Source organism: Catharus ustulatus, chromosome 18, assembly GCF_009819885.2.
Source record: "Catharus ustulatus isolate bCatUst1 chromosome 18, bCatUst1.pri.v2, whole genome shotgun sequence".
Classification (NCBI taxonomy): Eukaryota; Metazoa; Chordata; class Aves; order Passeriformes; family Turdidae; genus Catharus; species Catharus ustulatus.
In genome coordinates, this window is record NC_046238.1 from 5,597,288 (window position 1) to 5,612,799 (window position 15,512).

A 15,512-nucleotide genomic window follows, 5' to 3' on the forward strand; every position below is an offset into this window, starting at 1 on the left:
ATTTTCAGGAGGCCAGACAGTAGTTGCACAGCCTCTGCATGTCCAGCAGCTGCTAAAACTGAAGCACCATCAAGCAGCACAGCAGCAGAAAGCCATCCAGCCCCAGGTTGCACAGGGACAAACTACTGTGCAGCAAAAGGTACTATTGCCTGCTCTCCCATGAACTTGTGCAGTGGTTCTGTGGTTGTAAAGCTTTGGTTCTGGAAGACCAGGACACTCCTAGAGAGTCAGTCAGGATTTCTAGGGGTGAATCTTAGGTATATCTAGAGAGAACACATTCTCAGGTGCTTCATTTTTTCTGTAAAGTGGTTGGTTGTTTGGTAGTTTGTACTGTGTGTATTGTTGTGTGAGTGTTGTGTGTAAGAGAGAAGCTTTTCATTAAATACTTTAATTCTGAATACTTGTGTAAATGCATGAAGGCTTTCATCTAGTGCTCATTTTATTGCTAATCCTGGGAGATTTTTTTTCACTAATTAAATTTAGTTAATCTTTTTCCCCACATACCTTTTCTTTAAAGTACATTTATCTTTTGTAGTCACTGATGCCTTTTTTTCTCACGTGCAGATAAATGCTCAACAGGTTACGGTCCAGACCCAACAGCAGACTTCACAGCAGCAAAAAGTAACTTATGCTACACAGCCTGCCATTAAAACACAGTTCTTAACAACTCCAATTTCCCAAACCCAGAAACCAGGTGGAACCCAGCAAGTGCAGGCCCAGATTCAGGTACAGGTAACACAGGTTTACACCTTTAAACTGTACTGGGACTGGAGAATTATAAAGACTACAGGCGAGGTAGAATTCAGCACCCAGTCAGCACCCAGTCATTTTAATTCTAGTCACACATTCATTTAAACTGACTTTTAAATAAAATTCATTGGTGCTGATTTTATGGCCCTACAGCAGGTCAGAGCAACTACAAGCTGTAAGTTCACCTTTCCTCTTTGAAATAAAATAATTTAGTCACTCCTTTTTATGAGGCAAGGGATTCCATGCTGTGTGTACTAAGGAAAATTCAGCCAGAGTTTTTCCTGTTTTGGTGCTGCCTCACAGCCTAATCTCTGGCAGCCAAGAGTAGGTGACAACTCACAAATTTTATTTTCTGCATAACTGGATCAGCCTAACCAAGGAAAAAGAAGGGGGTTAGGAGTTGGAAGCCTTACTCTTTCAAAAGTGTCTCCCAGATAATGTAACCTGTTAGAACTTACGTGCTTCCCTCAATTTTGTAGGTAGTAGGGAGGAAATTACTCAGTTGTAGTTAAAATTGTAAATATTTCTTTCTCCCCTAGCTAAGTTCTTCAGTTCACAGGTCTAAAATATTTCACAAACATTCAGATTCACTGAAAATGCCAACTGCAACTTAGCATGAGCAGGCCTTTGGGAAGGTTTTCCCTTGGTAGAAGTTTTGCTAGATGTGGTATTTTGCTGCTATCAGCAGCTTTTTATTTTGATCCAATCTTTCTTTATTTCATATCACTACAGGTTGCAAAACTCCCGCAGGTGGTCCAGCAACAGGCTACTGTTGCCAACATTCAGCAGATGGTTTCAGTTTCCCAACAGGTAGGTTTTGCTCTTGTCAAATATAGCACTAGAAAAATGATCTTTAGAAAAGCTCATTTTTTTGGAACGTGTGTATTTTCTATCATATGTGTGGCACAGGTAGTATTTTTGAAGGATATAGCAAGTGCCTTTCTATAAAATTAAGTCTTGATACTGAATCAAATGAGATATATTCTATATGGTCTAAAACTTTTGTTGATGTAGCAATGTTTGTTCATCACTGTAGATACGCTGAAAAACAGATTTTTGAAAGTGTTTTCTAGGGCTGAAAGGATTTTTAAAATTTGGTTTCTGGTGATGTATAGTCAGTATAGCAAATAATGGAACTAATGAGCACCATCTGAGCTTTTTCCACAAACATTAGGACAGATTGAAGGTTAGAAGTTGTTTTGTTTCAGTTCATAGAGCTGTGCCAAGTGCTCTGTACAAGGCAGAGCGGTGTGGTCGCTGTTCCAAGTGTGTGCTGGTAACAGACAGGGCTCAGGCAGGAGAAGGTCAGGTGCTTTGGTTCCCCTGCCCTAAGGACCAGGCAGTTTCATTAACATTGTTTAGAACAATGTCATCCAGATCATTAGCACAGGCATAACTCAGGCAGTTGATTGGCAGGAATGATTTCACTTTGGAGGGTGGATGAAGCTCTTGCCTTTGGTGCACAAAAACCTGGGCCAGTCGGCTCTTAATCTGCCACAGTTTATAGTGCTGTGTTTTAGTGCAGAATAAAATCTGTGACTGCTTATCTCAAAGTGGTGATAAAATGGTGTAAGCTATCTGATAACCACCTCAGATGTGAATGCTGCAAGGGCAAAGTAGACAGCAAGAAGTAGAAATCTCATCAGTCAGCACAAATTGAGTTGCCCTCTGTAGTCAGGAAGAGCTTCTAGATCATTTTCAAAAGTCATCAATGGTGGGATGGGACTGTTGGAGTCTGTGGCAAAAAGACAAATAGTTTCTCTCCCATGTACAACAGTGACTTCAGTTAGGCATTAGGTTTAGGCCATGATAAGTATTTTAAAAATATGGCCTTTGTGTATGTGGCATTCTTTTTATCTGCATTTTTAGTACTTCCTACTGGAATCCTTTTGGGTCATTCAAGAGTTAATTTTTCCCCTGGAGAAGCCCTTGTAGCTTTGTTTGACTTCTGCCTCTGACAAATGCAGATGAAGCTGCTCAGTTTTCATTACCTTGTCCTCTGAACAAGGAGATGTTGATTTTTTTTCTCCCTTGCTCTGGATAGAGCTATGAAAATTAGTTGTCTGGATGGAGTTCAAACTATTCTAGCCTAAATTGGCAATAGAGAATGGCAGCTGTAGTCTGAAAGGGTAATGGCAGAGACTGGTGGGAAGCCTCAGTGGCTGTATTTATTGTCACAACATGGGTGCAGAGTCAGCATTTTAACCTCTTTTGTCCTCTGGCTGTCCCTCTGTTCTTTTCCCTGCTCCCCTTCACTTCTGCAGTACAGGAATTTTCCTGTGTGTCTGGTAGGGTTTCTGTACCTTTCATCTGCCTTCTGAATGCATCTGAGGGCATGTCCTTGGATTTGCACTGCAGAGACCCGAGTTACAGGCATCTTGGCTCTTAGTTCTGATTTATAAGGCTCTAGAAAATGTGATAGAATGGTGTTTCTCAGTGAAACCACAGAGCCTGTGTTCCCAGAATCATTGTCTGAGATGTTTGTCAGTTAAGAGAGCAAATACCTAATTAAGTAGGATTCCTTCTGTACAGCAGGAATGTAACGACTGCTCAGTTTAATGCCAGACTATTTTGTAATTGCCTTTTCATCCTGATGTGTAGGTCCAAGCTCAGCCCCAAACTGTGACCCTTTCTCAGACAACAGCAGGTCAACAGCAGGTTCAGGTGATCCCTGCAACCACTGCTACTGCTCAGGTCGTGCAGCAGAAACTGATCCAGCAGCAGGTGGTGACCACAGCATCTCCCCAGGTTCAGGCTCCAGGTGTACAGAACCCAGCCCAGACACCAGCAACACCTGAAGCCCAGAGTCAGCAAGCAAAAGTACAAATGAGGACACCGACTGTCAGATTAAAGGCACCTACTAAACCAAGCTGAACTATTGCAATAACAGGGAAACACAGTATTTTGTGTTTGCTGAGACAAGTGAGAAGCTACTCTGAACATCCAAATGAAGAAAAAACACCTCTATTTTTCTTTTTTTTTGTAGCAAATGGTTTCTTGCTGGTGAACATTTAAACATGGAAACTCACATGTAACTTCAGTGTATTAGCAATTGTTCAGCACTCAAATGCAAAGATGCATTCTGCCTGTTTTCACTGTGCTCATTCAAACCAGATAAAGCAAGCATTACTTAGGTTGAAATTCTGCCCAGCTTCTCAAAAGTGAAACGGTGATCTGCCATAAATGTCAGTAAAATGTCAGTAAAATCCATCTGTGTTGGAATACCACACCTGCCTGTGGGAATGGGCAGCTCCTTGCTGTAGTTCAGTTTGTGCTCAGTCCCCACAGTGAGGCCACACAAAGAACCAGGTGTGGTTGATACAGCACAGTATTTTCCATCTGTACAAAAGCTCTGTGTTGTTCTTCCCTGTGGTAAACACCCCTGGAAGAGCTAACACAGGCTTGAAGTGCTCCCTGCAAAGTTTAGCCAATAAATGTGAAAACCTGTAAGTATATGTAATTAAAAAGGAAAAAAAAAAGGTTTCATTCTCCATTTTTGTAAGTCTTTTAAAATGTTTGTTAGTAGTTTTTGTGTACAGTTTACTGAATCGCCCAACCTGTGTGCTCATTCCCATATTTCACTTTAAAATAATGGATATTTTAGGCATGAGCTGAGTAAATACTGTGTTGATAGTAGATGTGTATTAAAGTGTAGCCCATTTTTTTTGTAAAAGAATTGTTCAGTAGATACAGCTAAACAGATGATCCATAGCTGTTTCTCATGGCACTTCTGTCACGAAAAATCTCCAGCTGATAAAATCGACTCTCTCAGTTTCATTCTGCTCTTGCAACATGTTTAAATGTTCAGTACTTTTTACACGGCTTTCAGCTTGGGGGGTGGGGGGCTGGGGGAAGGGAAGAATAGTGAAATTAAGACTTAATTCTTCAACTGTGTAAAGAGTAAGATCTAACTTTTGTACTATTCTTTTACTAAAGCTAACGATGAATGTATCTTCAGGTGGATATTTTGGATGTGAATAGAGCGTGGCCTCTTCCTCCAAATCAGTTTGCCTTATTGTTATGGAGAAAAAAAAAAAAAAGCAAAAAGCTGCATAGAACTGTGGGGGGTTTCTTTACTTTTCATGCATACAATGAATAACAGACTTTGCAAACAGCACTGAGTGAAGAATCAAAAAGCCCATGGTGGCTTGAAGGGATTTATTTTACTTTGGCCATAAAACTGCACAACGTGTAAAATCCAGATAAAATTACAACATTCCTTTTCTGAGATGGTTTTAAAATTATTTTTCCATTCTGTAATCTTTTTACTCTTTTAGGAAAGGAGCCTATTTAAAGGCAAGGAAAGCATATATTTTGTTTTTACCTCTGTATGTCCACTCTTGTTGGTACCTGGCAATCCACATGGCTTAAACAAGAAAGAATTCTCAGCCAGCTCCTCTGTGTTAGTTGGGATAGGTACAGCCAATTCTGTTCAGATCACAATTGCAAACATTGCCTCAGGCAGCGTTCCTGATTATTTTATTTTATACCTCTTTTGTCCTGCATACTTTTTTTTTCTTGGACCCTCAGGTCTACAAATACAAGGGCATTTTGTTTTTTTTTTTTTTAAGCTGTTTTTGCATGCAGTAGTATTCCCCTGACCCTGCTAACCCCTGGCGTGTGCCATCCCCTAAACCTCACGGCCAGCCAGGGAGCTGGCACTGCTGACAGCAGAGTAGTTTAAAATGCAAAGCAGATCCAGTGGTAATGCATAGTGACACTGTGTACAGTATAGCCTCGCTCATCCAAAAATATTGCTTAGTTAGCCCCAGTTTTACTTTTAAGTGTTTAGCTTTTATGATGTGCATGAAAGTCGGGGTGGGGGGGAACAGTTCCAGCAGCGGGAGAGCTGTTGGCAACGTCGTTGTGCTGGTCTGATTTGGTGTCTAAAGAGGCGATTGTTTCTTGTTTAGGTCAGTTCATGAAGATTAAAAAGTCACCATCGTATTTTTTTTTCCCTTTCTAGTAATTTTTTTTTCTTCCTTTCGATGTGTCTTTCTCCCAGGAGTGTGTTAGGAAGTCAACCTGTACATAAGTGATGAACATTTGTACTCGACCCAGTAGGATGATAAGGAGTAGTGCTGTATCCTACCTGAAGGTGTAATAAAGTGTACATTTTTATACCGCCGCCTCTCCCTGCCTTCTGTCCGGGGGAGCAGGGCGGGTTGGGGTGGGTGGAGGGGACCGATCCTCATGGCCATCGCCATCCGGGGGAGCAGAGCGGGTGGAGGGGACCGATCCCCATCCCCATCGCCATCCCGGGGAGCAGGGCGGGCTGGGGCGGGTGGGGGACGGACCGATCCCCATCCCCATCGCCATCCCGGGGAGCAGGGCGGGCTGGGGCGGGTGGAGGGGACCGATCCCCATCCCCATCGCCATCCGGGGGAGGACGGACCGATCCCCATCCCCATCGCCATCCCAGGGAGCAGGGCGGGCTGGGGCAGGCGGAGGACGGACCGATCCCCGTCCCCGCCCCGCCTGCGGGCGGAGCGGCCGCGGCTCCTCCTCTGCCGTGGCAGCATGGCGCTGGAGGCCGAGCTCGCCGCCTGCCTGGAGGCCGTGCTGGGCAATCGCTCCAGCGCCAACCGCGTCTTCGAGCTGCTGGAGCCGCTGGCGGTGCGGGCCGGGCCGGGGGGAGCGGGCTGAGGGAGGGCAGCGCGCCCCGGTCGCCGCTCTGCCTCACACGCCGTTCTGCAGGGCCAGGAGGAGCCGGAGCACATCGTGAGCGCCGCCAGGGCGTGCAGCCGGCTGTTCGGGGCGCTGCTGGAGCGGCGGGAGCTGTTCGTGGGGCCGCTGCCCGAGCAGGACGCGTCTCTGGCCGGTGAGTGCGGGGCGGGCCCCGCGGCGCTGCCCGCCTCAGGCGCGGCCTGCCCGAGCCCGGCCTGTGTGTGTGTCTGTCCCGCACAGAGAGCTACAGCGCCCAGGACAAGTACAGGATATGGATGCGGCACCGCTACAGGGACTGCGTGGGCTGCCTGGGGGAGCTCATGGGGCACGACTCCTTCCAGGTCAAGGTAGGTACTGAGCCCGCTGCTGACCCGCGGGTTCACGGGGGTCCCTTTGGGTTATCCCCAGTATTTCAGTGTGGGAGGGCAGGCGGGGCTGTAAGACAGCGCTGATGCTCTGACTCTGCTCACCGGCAGCAAGCATGCAGCTCTCTCGGGAAATAATATCTCATTTAATTTTTCCTCCTCTTGAAAGTTGCCTCCTTTTGGGTTTGATCCCTGATGTTCTTTTTCAGGTGGGGGTTTTTGTGATGTTGCTTGCTTGATTTTTTTAAAGGAGTTGGCCCTCTGCACGCTCATGAAGTTTGTCGAATTGGAGGCACAATATCCACTGATCAAAATAGAGTGGAAGGGAACTTTAACTTTTCCATGTGACCTTCTTAAGGTAAGAACTGAAAAGTCCCTCCTGTCAGTGACACGAGCTCATGTGCCCTCAGCCATCTCACTCTCTTGCAGTGCTGTAAGGGACTGACTTGTTGCTTTCCTTTCCAAACCCTTTGTTAGGTAGTTGTTGATGGTTTGCTTCCCAGCAAGGAGGACGCCTCGCTCCTGATCTCCCGCTTTCAGGAGTACATGGAGTACGACGACGTGCGCTACTTCGTCATGAAGGCTGTCACTGCCAGCATCGCGCAGGTCATGCAAAAGACAAAGGAGGTAACAAATTCTTACTGCTCAGGTGGCTCTGAACGGGCTGCTCTGAGTTGTGTATCTTGTGCATGAAGCAGGAGGAATAAGTGGTATATGGAAATACTTGGAAGCCAGAGAAATGAGTGTGCCCACTGAAGGCACTGATTTTTTTCTTATATATGTCAGTATGCCAAGACTGGCTTTACTCTGGAATTGGAAGTATTTCAAGACACATACTGTTCTGTCTGGTCTAAGCTCTGGCTTCTGTTTTACTCAAAACTCCACACTTGGGTGACACATAGAAAACTTTTAATTCTGTTCACTCAGGTGCAGAGGAAGAATCTGTTTCCTCCATTGGATCCACCAGTTTTGTTAAGCCAGAATAAGTACAGAGATAAGTTTCATGTTGGATAAACAAGTAGTACTCCAAGTTGAGGATGTAACAGAGACTATACCAGTGTGTAGTTTAGTCATCAACATTTTCCCTTTCTATTTTCTAAATATATTCAGTACTTGGAAATAGGGCAGTATTGAAGCCCTCTCTTGCTATCTGATGTGGAACTTGCTTCATGTTTGTGTATTTGCTTTTTTTCCTCAGAGGCCACTGCCTTTTTACCAGCAGAATGTATTTTCCCTCATCTCACCCATTAACATGCCAAACAAAGAGTCTGAGATGGTCAAATTTATGGTCAAACAAGGTTAGTAAACTCTGCATTAAGGACTGTGTGTGAAAAGGAAAATCAAGTTTAAGATGTCTGCTGCTTTGATCACTGTGATTCTAAAGTCTTAGAAATCTACATTCCTTAGTCTACAGGGGAGTCTGTTATGGCCTTGTATCAAATTAAGTACTTCAGCCCAAGTTTTTAGAGCATCAAAGGGCTAAGTTAAGAAGGGTCATCTTAATTTTTTGAATATCCATGTCAAGTTCAACATCTTGTTCCCCTTTCTTCTTAGATAACCGTGAGGAGTTGAAACTTTCAAAGCTGCAGGTAACTGTTCATTTGGTGCATTAGAATTGAAATTTTACCTGCTTCAGATAGAGCATTATCTGTACCAGTGTGTTTAACTCACTGTTTGCAATTCTGTTTTAAGGCACACAGACACGTGTTTGAAAGAATGTGGCTGACTTTTTTGAAGCATAAGGTGAGTGCTGCTTCTGCCGCTGATCTGCATCACACTTTCATTTAAGGATTGCTGATCCTTGGCAGTGTCCAGCCTTGCACAAGCTGCTGGTAGGACCCAGTTTGTTTTGAGTGTTGGGTGGGAACAGCCCAGTGACCATTTCTTTTGGATCACTCTGCCAAGAAACATGACCTCATATGAGGCCTGCTTTTTCTCCTTCCTCTCAGCCTTTTTTCCTTGCCTTAAACATCTTAGCCCATAAAGGTGATCTGCAGCAGAACAATCTCTGCTCACAAGCTGAAGCTTCCCCAGCCTTTTTCTTGGTGATTTTCCCCATCTGAGTAATGATACTGTTATTTTTGAGCACCTGCTTCTTGAATGAACTTCATGGTTTCACTTGTAAACTCTCCTGTTTGGGAACTGCTGCTGCAAGCTGTTCTGTATTTTCCTGGCACATTCCCTTCTGCTTGTGCATCGCCTTTTTGAGCCACAGGTTGCTACTGCTGAGTTCTCCCTGCAGTGCTTGTTTCTCTGTGTTGTTTTGTCCTTCACAGCTGCCCACTAGCCTTTACAAAAAGGTTCTTGTCATTCTGCACGACTCTGTCCTGCCTTACATGAATGAGCCCACCCTCATGATGGACTTCTTGACAGTGGCCTATGGCATAGGTGAGTGGGAACAGCCTTTTATCCTTTGTGGCACCTCCAGCATGGGACTGATGGACTTGGGAGCTCTGCTGGATGCAGCACCATGAGCTGGGTGATGGAATAGGTGTACTTTTGGCTGGGATAGAGCTAAGGAACTAGGGTCAACTCCATTGTCCCTGAAAGTGAGATGATTTTACCTGTGTTTGTCAATGTCAGTGCTCCTTGTGTGTAAGGAAAATCATATTTAAGGTTTTGAGGAAGAGTAGAATATTGGAGTGATTTATTTTAAATACAGAGTTCAGCCAATGCTGCTGATCCAAACACAGGATCCATAGACTCCTGCAGAAATGTCCTTTCTGACACACCTTTGCCTCCCCAGTATGGCTTTGTTGAGGAATTAGAGCAGCACATTTTTGTGTCTCAGTCATCAAACATTTGTTCTGCCAAACTACACCTTAATCTTTGTAAGAAACTTGGGAGCCTCTGGAAGGGTGTAGATGAAATTGTTTCACCTTTCAGCCATCACACTGGCTCTGATTTTAGGTGTTGAGTTTTGTGTTCATTCTGGGAAGATTTTATTATAGAAAAAATGTGAAGATTATTTTTTCATAGTTATTTTTATTATGTTGATACCTGCCTGCTTTCTTACAGGTGGAGCAATCAGTCTTCTAGCCCTAAATGGATTGTTTATTCTGATTCATCAGCATAATCTGTAAGTAAAAAAAGTATATTGGTCAAAGGAACATGAGTTTTGGATTTATGTCTTTATATAAGAGGAACTGAAATGGATTCACCACACCTTCAGGCTTTGAAATTCCCCCATGAGAAAGCCAAACAAGAGGCTCAGGCTGATATTCTCTTCCCTTCTCTAGACTGTGACTGCTCAGCACTTAAAAATCGATTTCCATTGATCTGATTACAGAGTGAAGCCATAGTCTTTGGTGTCCCTTTCACTGCATCCTGTGCCACTTGCAGTCACTGGACTTGGCTTCACACCCTGAAGGTGGCTGGGCACTGCAAGAGCTATAAATTCACCTTGCATCTTGTTTTCAAGTGGTGACTGTAGAGGGAAGCCTAAGAGAGCTAAACAGAGCACAGCAGTGGGCTGGGGTGCTTCTAATGAAAGCACAAAAACATTTAGACACAGTCTCCCTGTACACCACTATTGCATGTTGTATTTTTCCTTTTTTTCAACAGGGAGTATCCTGACTTTTACAAAAAACTGTACAATCTGTTAGATCCTTCCATCTATCATGTGAAGTACCGAGGTCGCTTCTTCCACCTGACTGATCTGTTTTTGTCTTCATCGTAAGTAGCATCTTTTTTATGTGTGATCACATATTTTCCTCCTGCTTTTCTGTTCTTGAACAGTCTCCCACACGTCTGGATTTAATGTATTCAGTGTGCCTGCTGGATTAGATACATTTTTACGGAAAAAACTGAATCCAAGATTATTATTGTAGTCTTGTGTAATTTTTCATGTGCTATTTTTGCAGATTTGCCTCACAGCCATAGATTTTCAGAAAGGAATAATTGCAGTTATCAGAGTTTGAGCTGCAAGTGCTTATGGATGTGTTTTTGATCTCTGTTCCACTTTGGGTGAAAGTGATGAATTTTCTGTCTTGTCTTTGTAAAAATGGAAAAGTAAAATTTGCAGGCTTTTTATAGATTACAAAGCTGTTGATAAATGGATGGCTTTTTGTAGACATAAAGCACTGAAATGTGAAGTGTTTGACAGCCTGTCTTGATGTTGTCAGTTCATTGTACACAGGGAAGAAACCGAATAGGCAGCTGGTCATGTAGTTGCTGTCATATGTTATAAAATAAACCAGCAGCAACACAACACCAGGCACTTCATATCCAACCCCCTTGTATTCCTGGTGTACTTTGGAGACAGTGACAAGACCTGTGGGTAACTTTGTTGGGCCTTGCAGGTGTAGTGAAGTCTGAGTGACTGAAAATTGTCATTTTCATCCTGACTCTTCTGATGTGAAAAGGGGCCTAAATGAGCTGGTTGCTGTTAGAAATTTGCATTTTTACCATTTTAAAAAAATTAATTATGCTGCACATTTACACCACACAGGAGCTTTATGTTCTCATTAAAAGCTGCAGTGCTTGGAAGTGTTATGTAAATTTAACACCATGGCCTGTGTATTAATTAAACCCACAAAATGACATAAGAAGAAGATGATTAAGGTTGTCTGGACAAGCACTCAGAAGTTTATAAAAGGACTGAATAAAGTTTGGCTGTGTGCAGGGGCTGTGCTTGGCAGTGGTGCCACATGTCAGGATTGAATCTCACAGTGATCTGTGGTTATTCCTGCACTGAATGCAAATTTCCCCAAAATATGTTCCAGCAAGCACACAATATATTGTTACTTAAAAGCGAGATTGCTGAAGTCTCTCTTGACTCCATAGCCAAAAAAGCCTGGTGAGCCCCCTGATCTCTAATCTGAGGTGCTGTTAGGATGGCTGAGACTGCTGGCTGTGACAGAGCTGTGACAGAACTGTGACAGGCTGCTCCCTCCTGTCCCTTGTCCCCAGGCACCTGCCAGCATACCTGGTGGCAGCGTTCATCAAGCGTCTGTCGCGGCTGGCGCTCACCGCCCCTCCCGAGGCTCTGCTCATGATCATTCCCTTCATCTGCAACCTCTTCCGCAGGCACCCCGCCTGCAGGGTGCTGGTGCACAGACCAGGAGGGCCAGCAGGTAAGAGGGGAGTTGTGTTAAGCCTTTAGAACAGCATAAAGAGGAGCATTCCTGTGGAGGAAAAGGGGAGATTGTAGTTCTGAGGTTTGGAAGGATCCCTTTTCCTGTCCCTTGAGTTTGTGAAGGGTCAGCAGGCTCCTGCTGTTGGGTACAAAGCTGATCCAGATGCCCTACTTCCTCTGCTCTTTAGAAGTAACATGGTTCTGTAGTGGTGCCAGCAGTGACTCTTGGGTCATGCTGGGATGTGTCAGTTTGGAAGGAGCAGCACGGCTCTGTGCCTGTGCTCCCTTTGGGTTTATGTGCATCACACAGGAGGTATTATCTCTGTATCTCCTATTTCCTTAGATATGTCAGAAGATCCATATGTTATGGAGGAGGAGGAGCCATCTGAAAGCAGGGCTTTGGAGAGTTCTCTCTGGGAGATTCAGGTATGTCATCCCAAAATGAGCATCTGAGCCTGGTATGGGTCTCTTCCACCCTTGCTGCTTCCTTGATGTGTTGGCAATGGACAGCCCATCTCACAAGAACCTGCTTGACAGATATCTTGCAAATTAGATCAGTTCTTTTACTCTACATCCTTTTCTATCCTAGCAAAGGATTCCCTGCACTGGAGTAATGTACATGCTAATTAGTGGGTGGCTTGTGAGCAAACATTTGAACTTGCAGTTCACAGCTGAAACAGGCTAAATAGGTGCAAATGTACCAGGCTTCTCCTTTGCTCTGGAGAGGAGAGAGGAACTTGGTGAGCACTGATGGAAGTGAATTGAGTAGACCAGGTTATCCTCTAGAAATGGATGAGGGGTTTGTGTAGGGGGCTGAAGCACCAACAAGAATGATGTGCAGGAGCTGGAATCCTGGAGAGCTCAGCTTGGGTGTGGCATGAGAGCACTTTGAGGTAGCAGAGTTGGGTTATGCAGTGTGGATATGGCACATCTTGAGCTGAGTGTGACCATGTGAGAGGAACCTTTGGCATGTTTGAAGGATGTCTGAAATGAGAATTTCTTGAAGCCCTGTCGCCGCACGTGCAGCAAACTTGGATCTGATGGACTTTTGTGGTCACTGAAGATCTGACTAACCAATGGACAGACTCCTGTGTGGGAATGCAGATGGATGTGTGTTACCCTGTGCTTACTAGATTATCTCCTATTTGTCCTGCTTTTTCAGTCCCTGCAGAACCATTATTACCCAGATGTGGCCAAGGCAGCTGCTGTCCTGAACCAGTCCCTGTCTGAAATGGAGGATGACATATCAGGGCTCCTGGAACTCTCAGCTTATGAGGTAATGCTGCTGTACCTTTATGAATGACTGGAACCAGAGGAAAGGAGATTCTGGATGCTGCAACTGTGTGCTGTTCATCTGCCTTGTGCTGGGGAGGGAGCTGCACTGACTTGGTTACCCAGAACCAGGGCAAACCAGGAAAATGGTCTGTTAAACAGCAGCATGAGCAACAGTGGTGACAGGAATGGCTTTTTTTGGTGTTTTTTTAAGTATTTATTTACTGGATGTTTTAAGACTTTAGAGTGAGCAGTGTTATTGGGGTGAAGATGTTGTACCGAGTTTTGACAATATTTTCTGGTTTTTGTTTTGTAGCTTTTTGATAAAGAAGTAAAGAAAAAGGCTGTTGATGTGCCCCTGGAATTTGAGCCAGTACGAGGTTTGTTTGGGAAGAAAAATGATATTTTTGCAGAACACTTCAGTTTAGACTGATGGCATCTCTGACCAGAACACATCTGTCAGCAGCTGGATCTTAGGGACACTCAGAAAGCTCCCATGTGCTCAGCAGCCCTGCCCTGTGAGGAGAGCTGCACTGCCTGAGCTGCAGCCTTCTTCAGTGCCCCTTCACTGCCCCTGGATGGACTTTGCTGTGTTTCTCACACTTGCATACCTGGTATTTGGGGGGGATTTTTCCTCAGACCAAGGGTTTCTGGGCTTGTTGATGGCTGGGATCCCAGTTCTTCCCCCAGAACTGCTGGTGCTGGCTGTGGGCAGGGGCTGCATCAACAGACATCTCACTGCTGTTCTGTGGGACTGAGGGGAATTGCATTCTCTGACTGCTCTTATTTTCAGATGTTTTACTTTTATATGAGAGCTGACAGCCTGTTTGTAATAAATGTCTTCAATACATAAGTGTAAACACCTGATGTGTTATAATTATATTTTTATATGCATTTTTAAGCTCATCTTCAGAGGGATGTTTATCTTCCTTGTACTCAGCACTCCCACGTTCAAGGCATTGAAATTGGTTTGTCTGACAACTCAGAAGATGCTCAGTAAATCCATCTATGAAACATTGCTGGTGCTCCTTCCTGTACATCCATCTCATGCACTAAGGCTGCTGGATTCCAAATGCTCATGAGCTTTGGAAGTGAACATAATCCTGGTGCCTGCTGTAGCCAGGGAGGCCAGCTGATGTGCAGTGGGAGGCTAATCCTTGAGTTTTGCTTCAAAATGATAAGCAGCTTGGTGTAGTTTTGCTTGCAGCCTGCATGTGTTTTAGGAGCTCTGGCCAGAGTGTATCCAGGGGCTAATAACTTTTTAACTCAACTGCTACTGGATGCTTTTGTTAATTTTTCATATACTTTCACAAGTCGTGCAGAAATTCCATTTGATAGGGTTTCCCCCAAGGTTTTAAGTTTGAGATAAACTCATTATTAACAGCACAGATGAACTCAGGACTTTTTTAAAACTCATTTTCAACAACTTAATGTTACCTCTTCAGATTTAAACTCTGCTTGCATAATTTGAAATCATATTTTGTGGAAGAGTAAATTACAATCAAGAAAGCAGAGGCCAAGAAATCCAATTTCTGGCAGCCAAGTCTAGTTAAGTCAAGGAAAACTGCAGCTGTCTTGGAGACACTGGAGTGTTACATTTTCTTCATCCAGTTTTTTCATGCTTTCCAAACAGTGGGCGTGTCGTCACAGTGTAGGGCTCTACATCTTTTTTTTTTTTTTTTTTTTTTTTCTGGTGCTTTTGAATTCAGGTGGGGTGTTTCTGAGGGATTGATATTTTCCCTCTTTTTCTTTGGAAGTCTCTTTGTTCTCTGGTGAAAGGTCAATGCTGCTTCCTCCCTAGGCTGCCTGCTTTTCTTCTTTCTTTGACTTCTGCTATCTGAGGGAGGAAGGCAGAATGGTTGAGATGTAACTTTCAGCTTGAGAGGCCTCAGTTCAGCTTCACCCAAGCCTTGTATTTCATCTCTAAGGTGTATTTCCCTTTGCCATGGGGTTTTGTCTCTGTGTTTGGTAAACATCTTGAAGTGCTCTGCTGTAGCAATGAGAACCACATGGCTCACTTTGAAAGAAGTCAATGTATCATCTCAGATGAAATGAATAACTGTATTTAAAAGAATGAATGCTCATGTTGAATGGCTTTCTCTGCCTGTTTTTATTTTATTCAGGTTGGCCCCAGTTGTAGCTCTGTGTAATTGCTGGTGAGCAGTGTCATTCACTTCTGTCATTGTATTGACACTCAGGAGTGTTGAGTCGTTTTTGAAAGCACAAATATTAAACCAGTTGTGCGTGGGGCAAATCCAGGTCTCAAAGTGCTGAAAATGGAGAAGTTTGGTTGGGTTCTATGTGGAGAGAGGGTAAACAGAGTGTCCTCAGGGCTGTGTGACCTGTGTACCTGTCTGTTCTGGCACCAAACAGGGACACTG

General features: G+C 44.3%; 2 protein-coding genes across 19 annotated transcripts in view; both read left to right on the top strand.

Annotated features, from left to right (window-relative positions):
* Positions 1 to 5,873, top strand: part of EP400 (E1A binding protein p400) — a 46,763-nt gene extending 40,890 nt beyond the window's left edge. For 14 of the 18 annotated variants that reach the window (XM_033075573.2, XM_033075578.2, XM_033075583.2 and 11 more), the window contains 4 exons: positions 9 to 139; positions 565 to 732; positions 1,483 to 1,560; positions 3,352 to 5,873. In XM_033075573.2, coding sequence (XP_032931464.1) covers positions 9 to 139; positions 565 to 732; positions 1,483 to 1,560; positions 3,352 to 3,624 — 650 coding nt within the window. In that variant the 3' untranslated portion in view covers positions 3,625 to 5,873. The remainder of the gene's footprint in view (positions 1 to 8; positions 140 to 564; positions 733 to 1,482; positions 1,561 to 3,351) is intronic. The other 4 variants (XM_033075576.2, XM_033075590.2, XM_033075589.2 and 1 more) reach the window with 1 other exon arrangement.
* Positions 5,874 to 6,237: 364 nt separating this feature from the next.
* NOC4L (nucleolar complex associated 4 homolog) lies at positions 6,238 to 13,993 on the top strand. Its single transcript, XM_033076107.2, has 15 exons — positions 6,238 to 6,366; positions 6,448 to 6,571; positions 6,658 to 6,764; positions 7,033 to 7,140; positions 7,260 to 7,409; positions 7,981 to 8,080; positions 8,337 to 8,371; positions 8,475 to 8,525; positions 9,059 to 9,170; positions 9,801 to 9,861; positions 10,347 to 10,457; positions 11,694 to 11,857; positions 12,203 to 12,285; positions 13,022 to 13,135; positions 13,448 to 13,993. The coding sequence occupies exons 1-15, from the start codon at positions 6,271 to 6,273 to the stop codon at positions 13,562 to 13,564; spliced, it is 1,533 nt and encodes a 510-aa protein (XP_032931998.1). The 5' UTR covers positions 6,238 to 6,270; the 3' UTR covers positions 13,565 to 13,993.
* Positions 13,994 to 15,512: the final 1,519 nt, after the last annotated feature.

Excerpts from the sequence above, each read along its gene's own strand:
- NOC4L (XM_033076107.2), top strand. The coding sequence starts at position 6,271 with ATGGCGCTGGAGGCCGAGCTCGCCGCCTGCCTGGAGGCCGTGCTGGGC. Across the intron at positions 9,171-9,800 it reads GACAGTGGCCTATGGCATAG|GTGGAGCAATCAGTCTTCTA; the intron begins GTGAGTGGGAAC and ends GCTTTCTTACAG. Across the intron at positions 11,858-12,202 it reads CAGACCAGGAGGGCCAGCAG|ATATGTCAGAAGATCCATAT; the intron begins GTAAGAGGGGAG and ends CTATTTCCTTAG.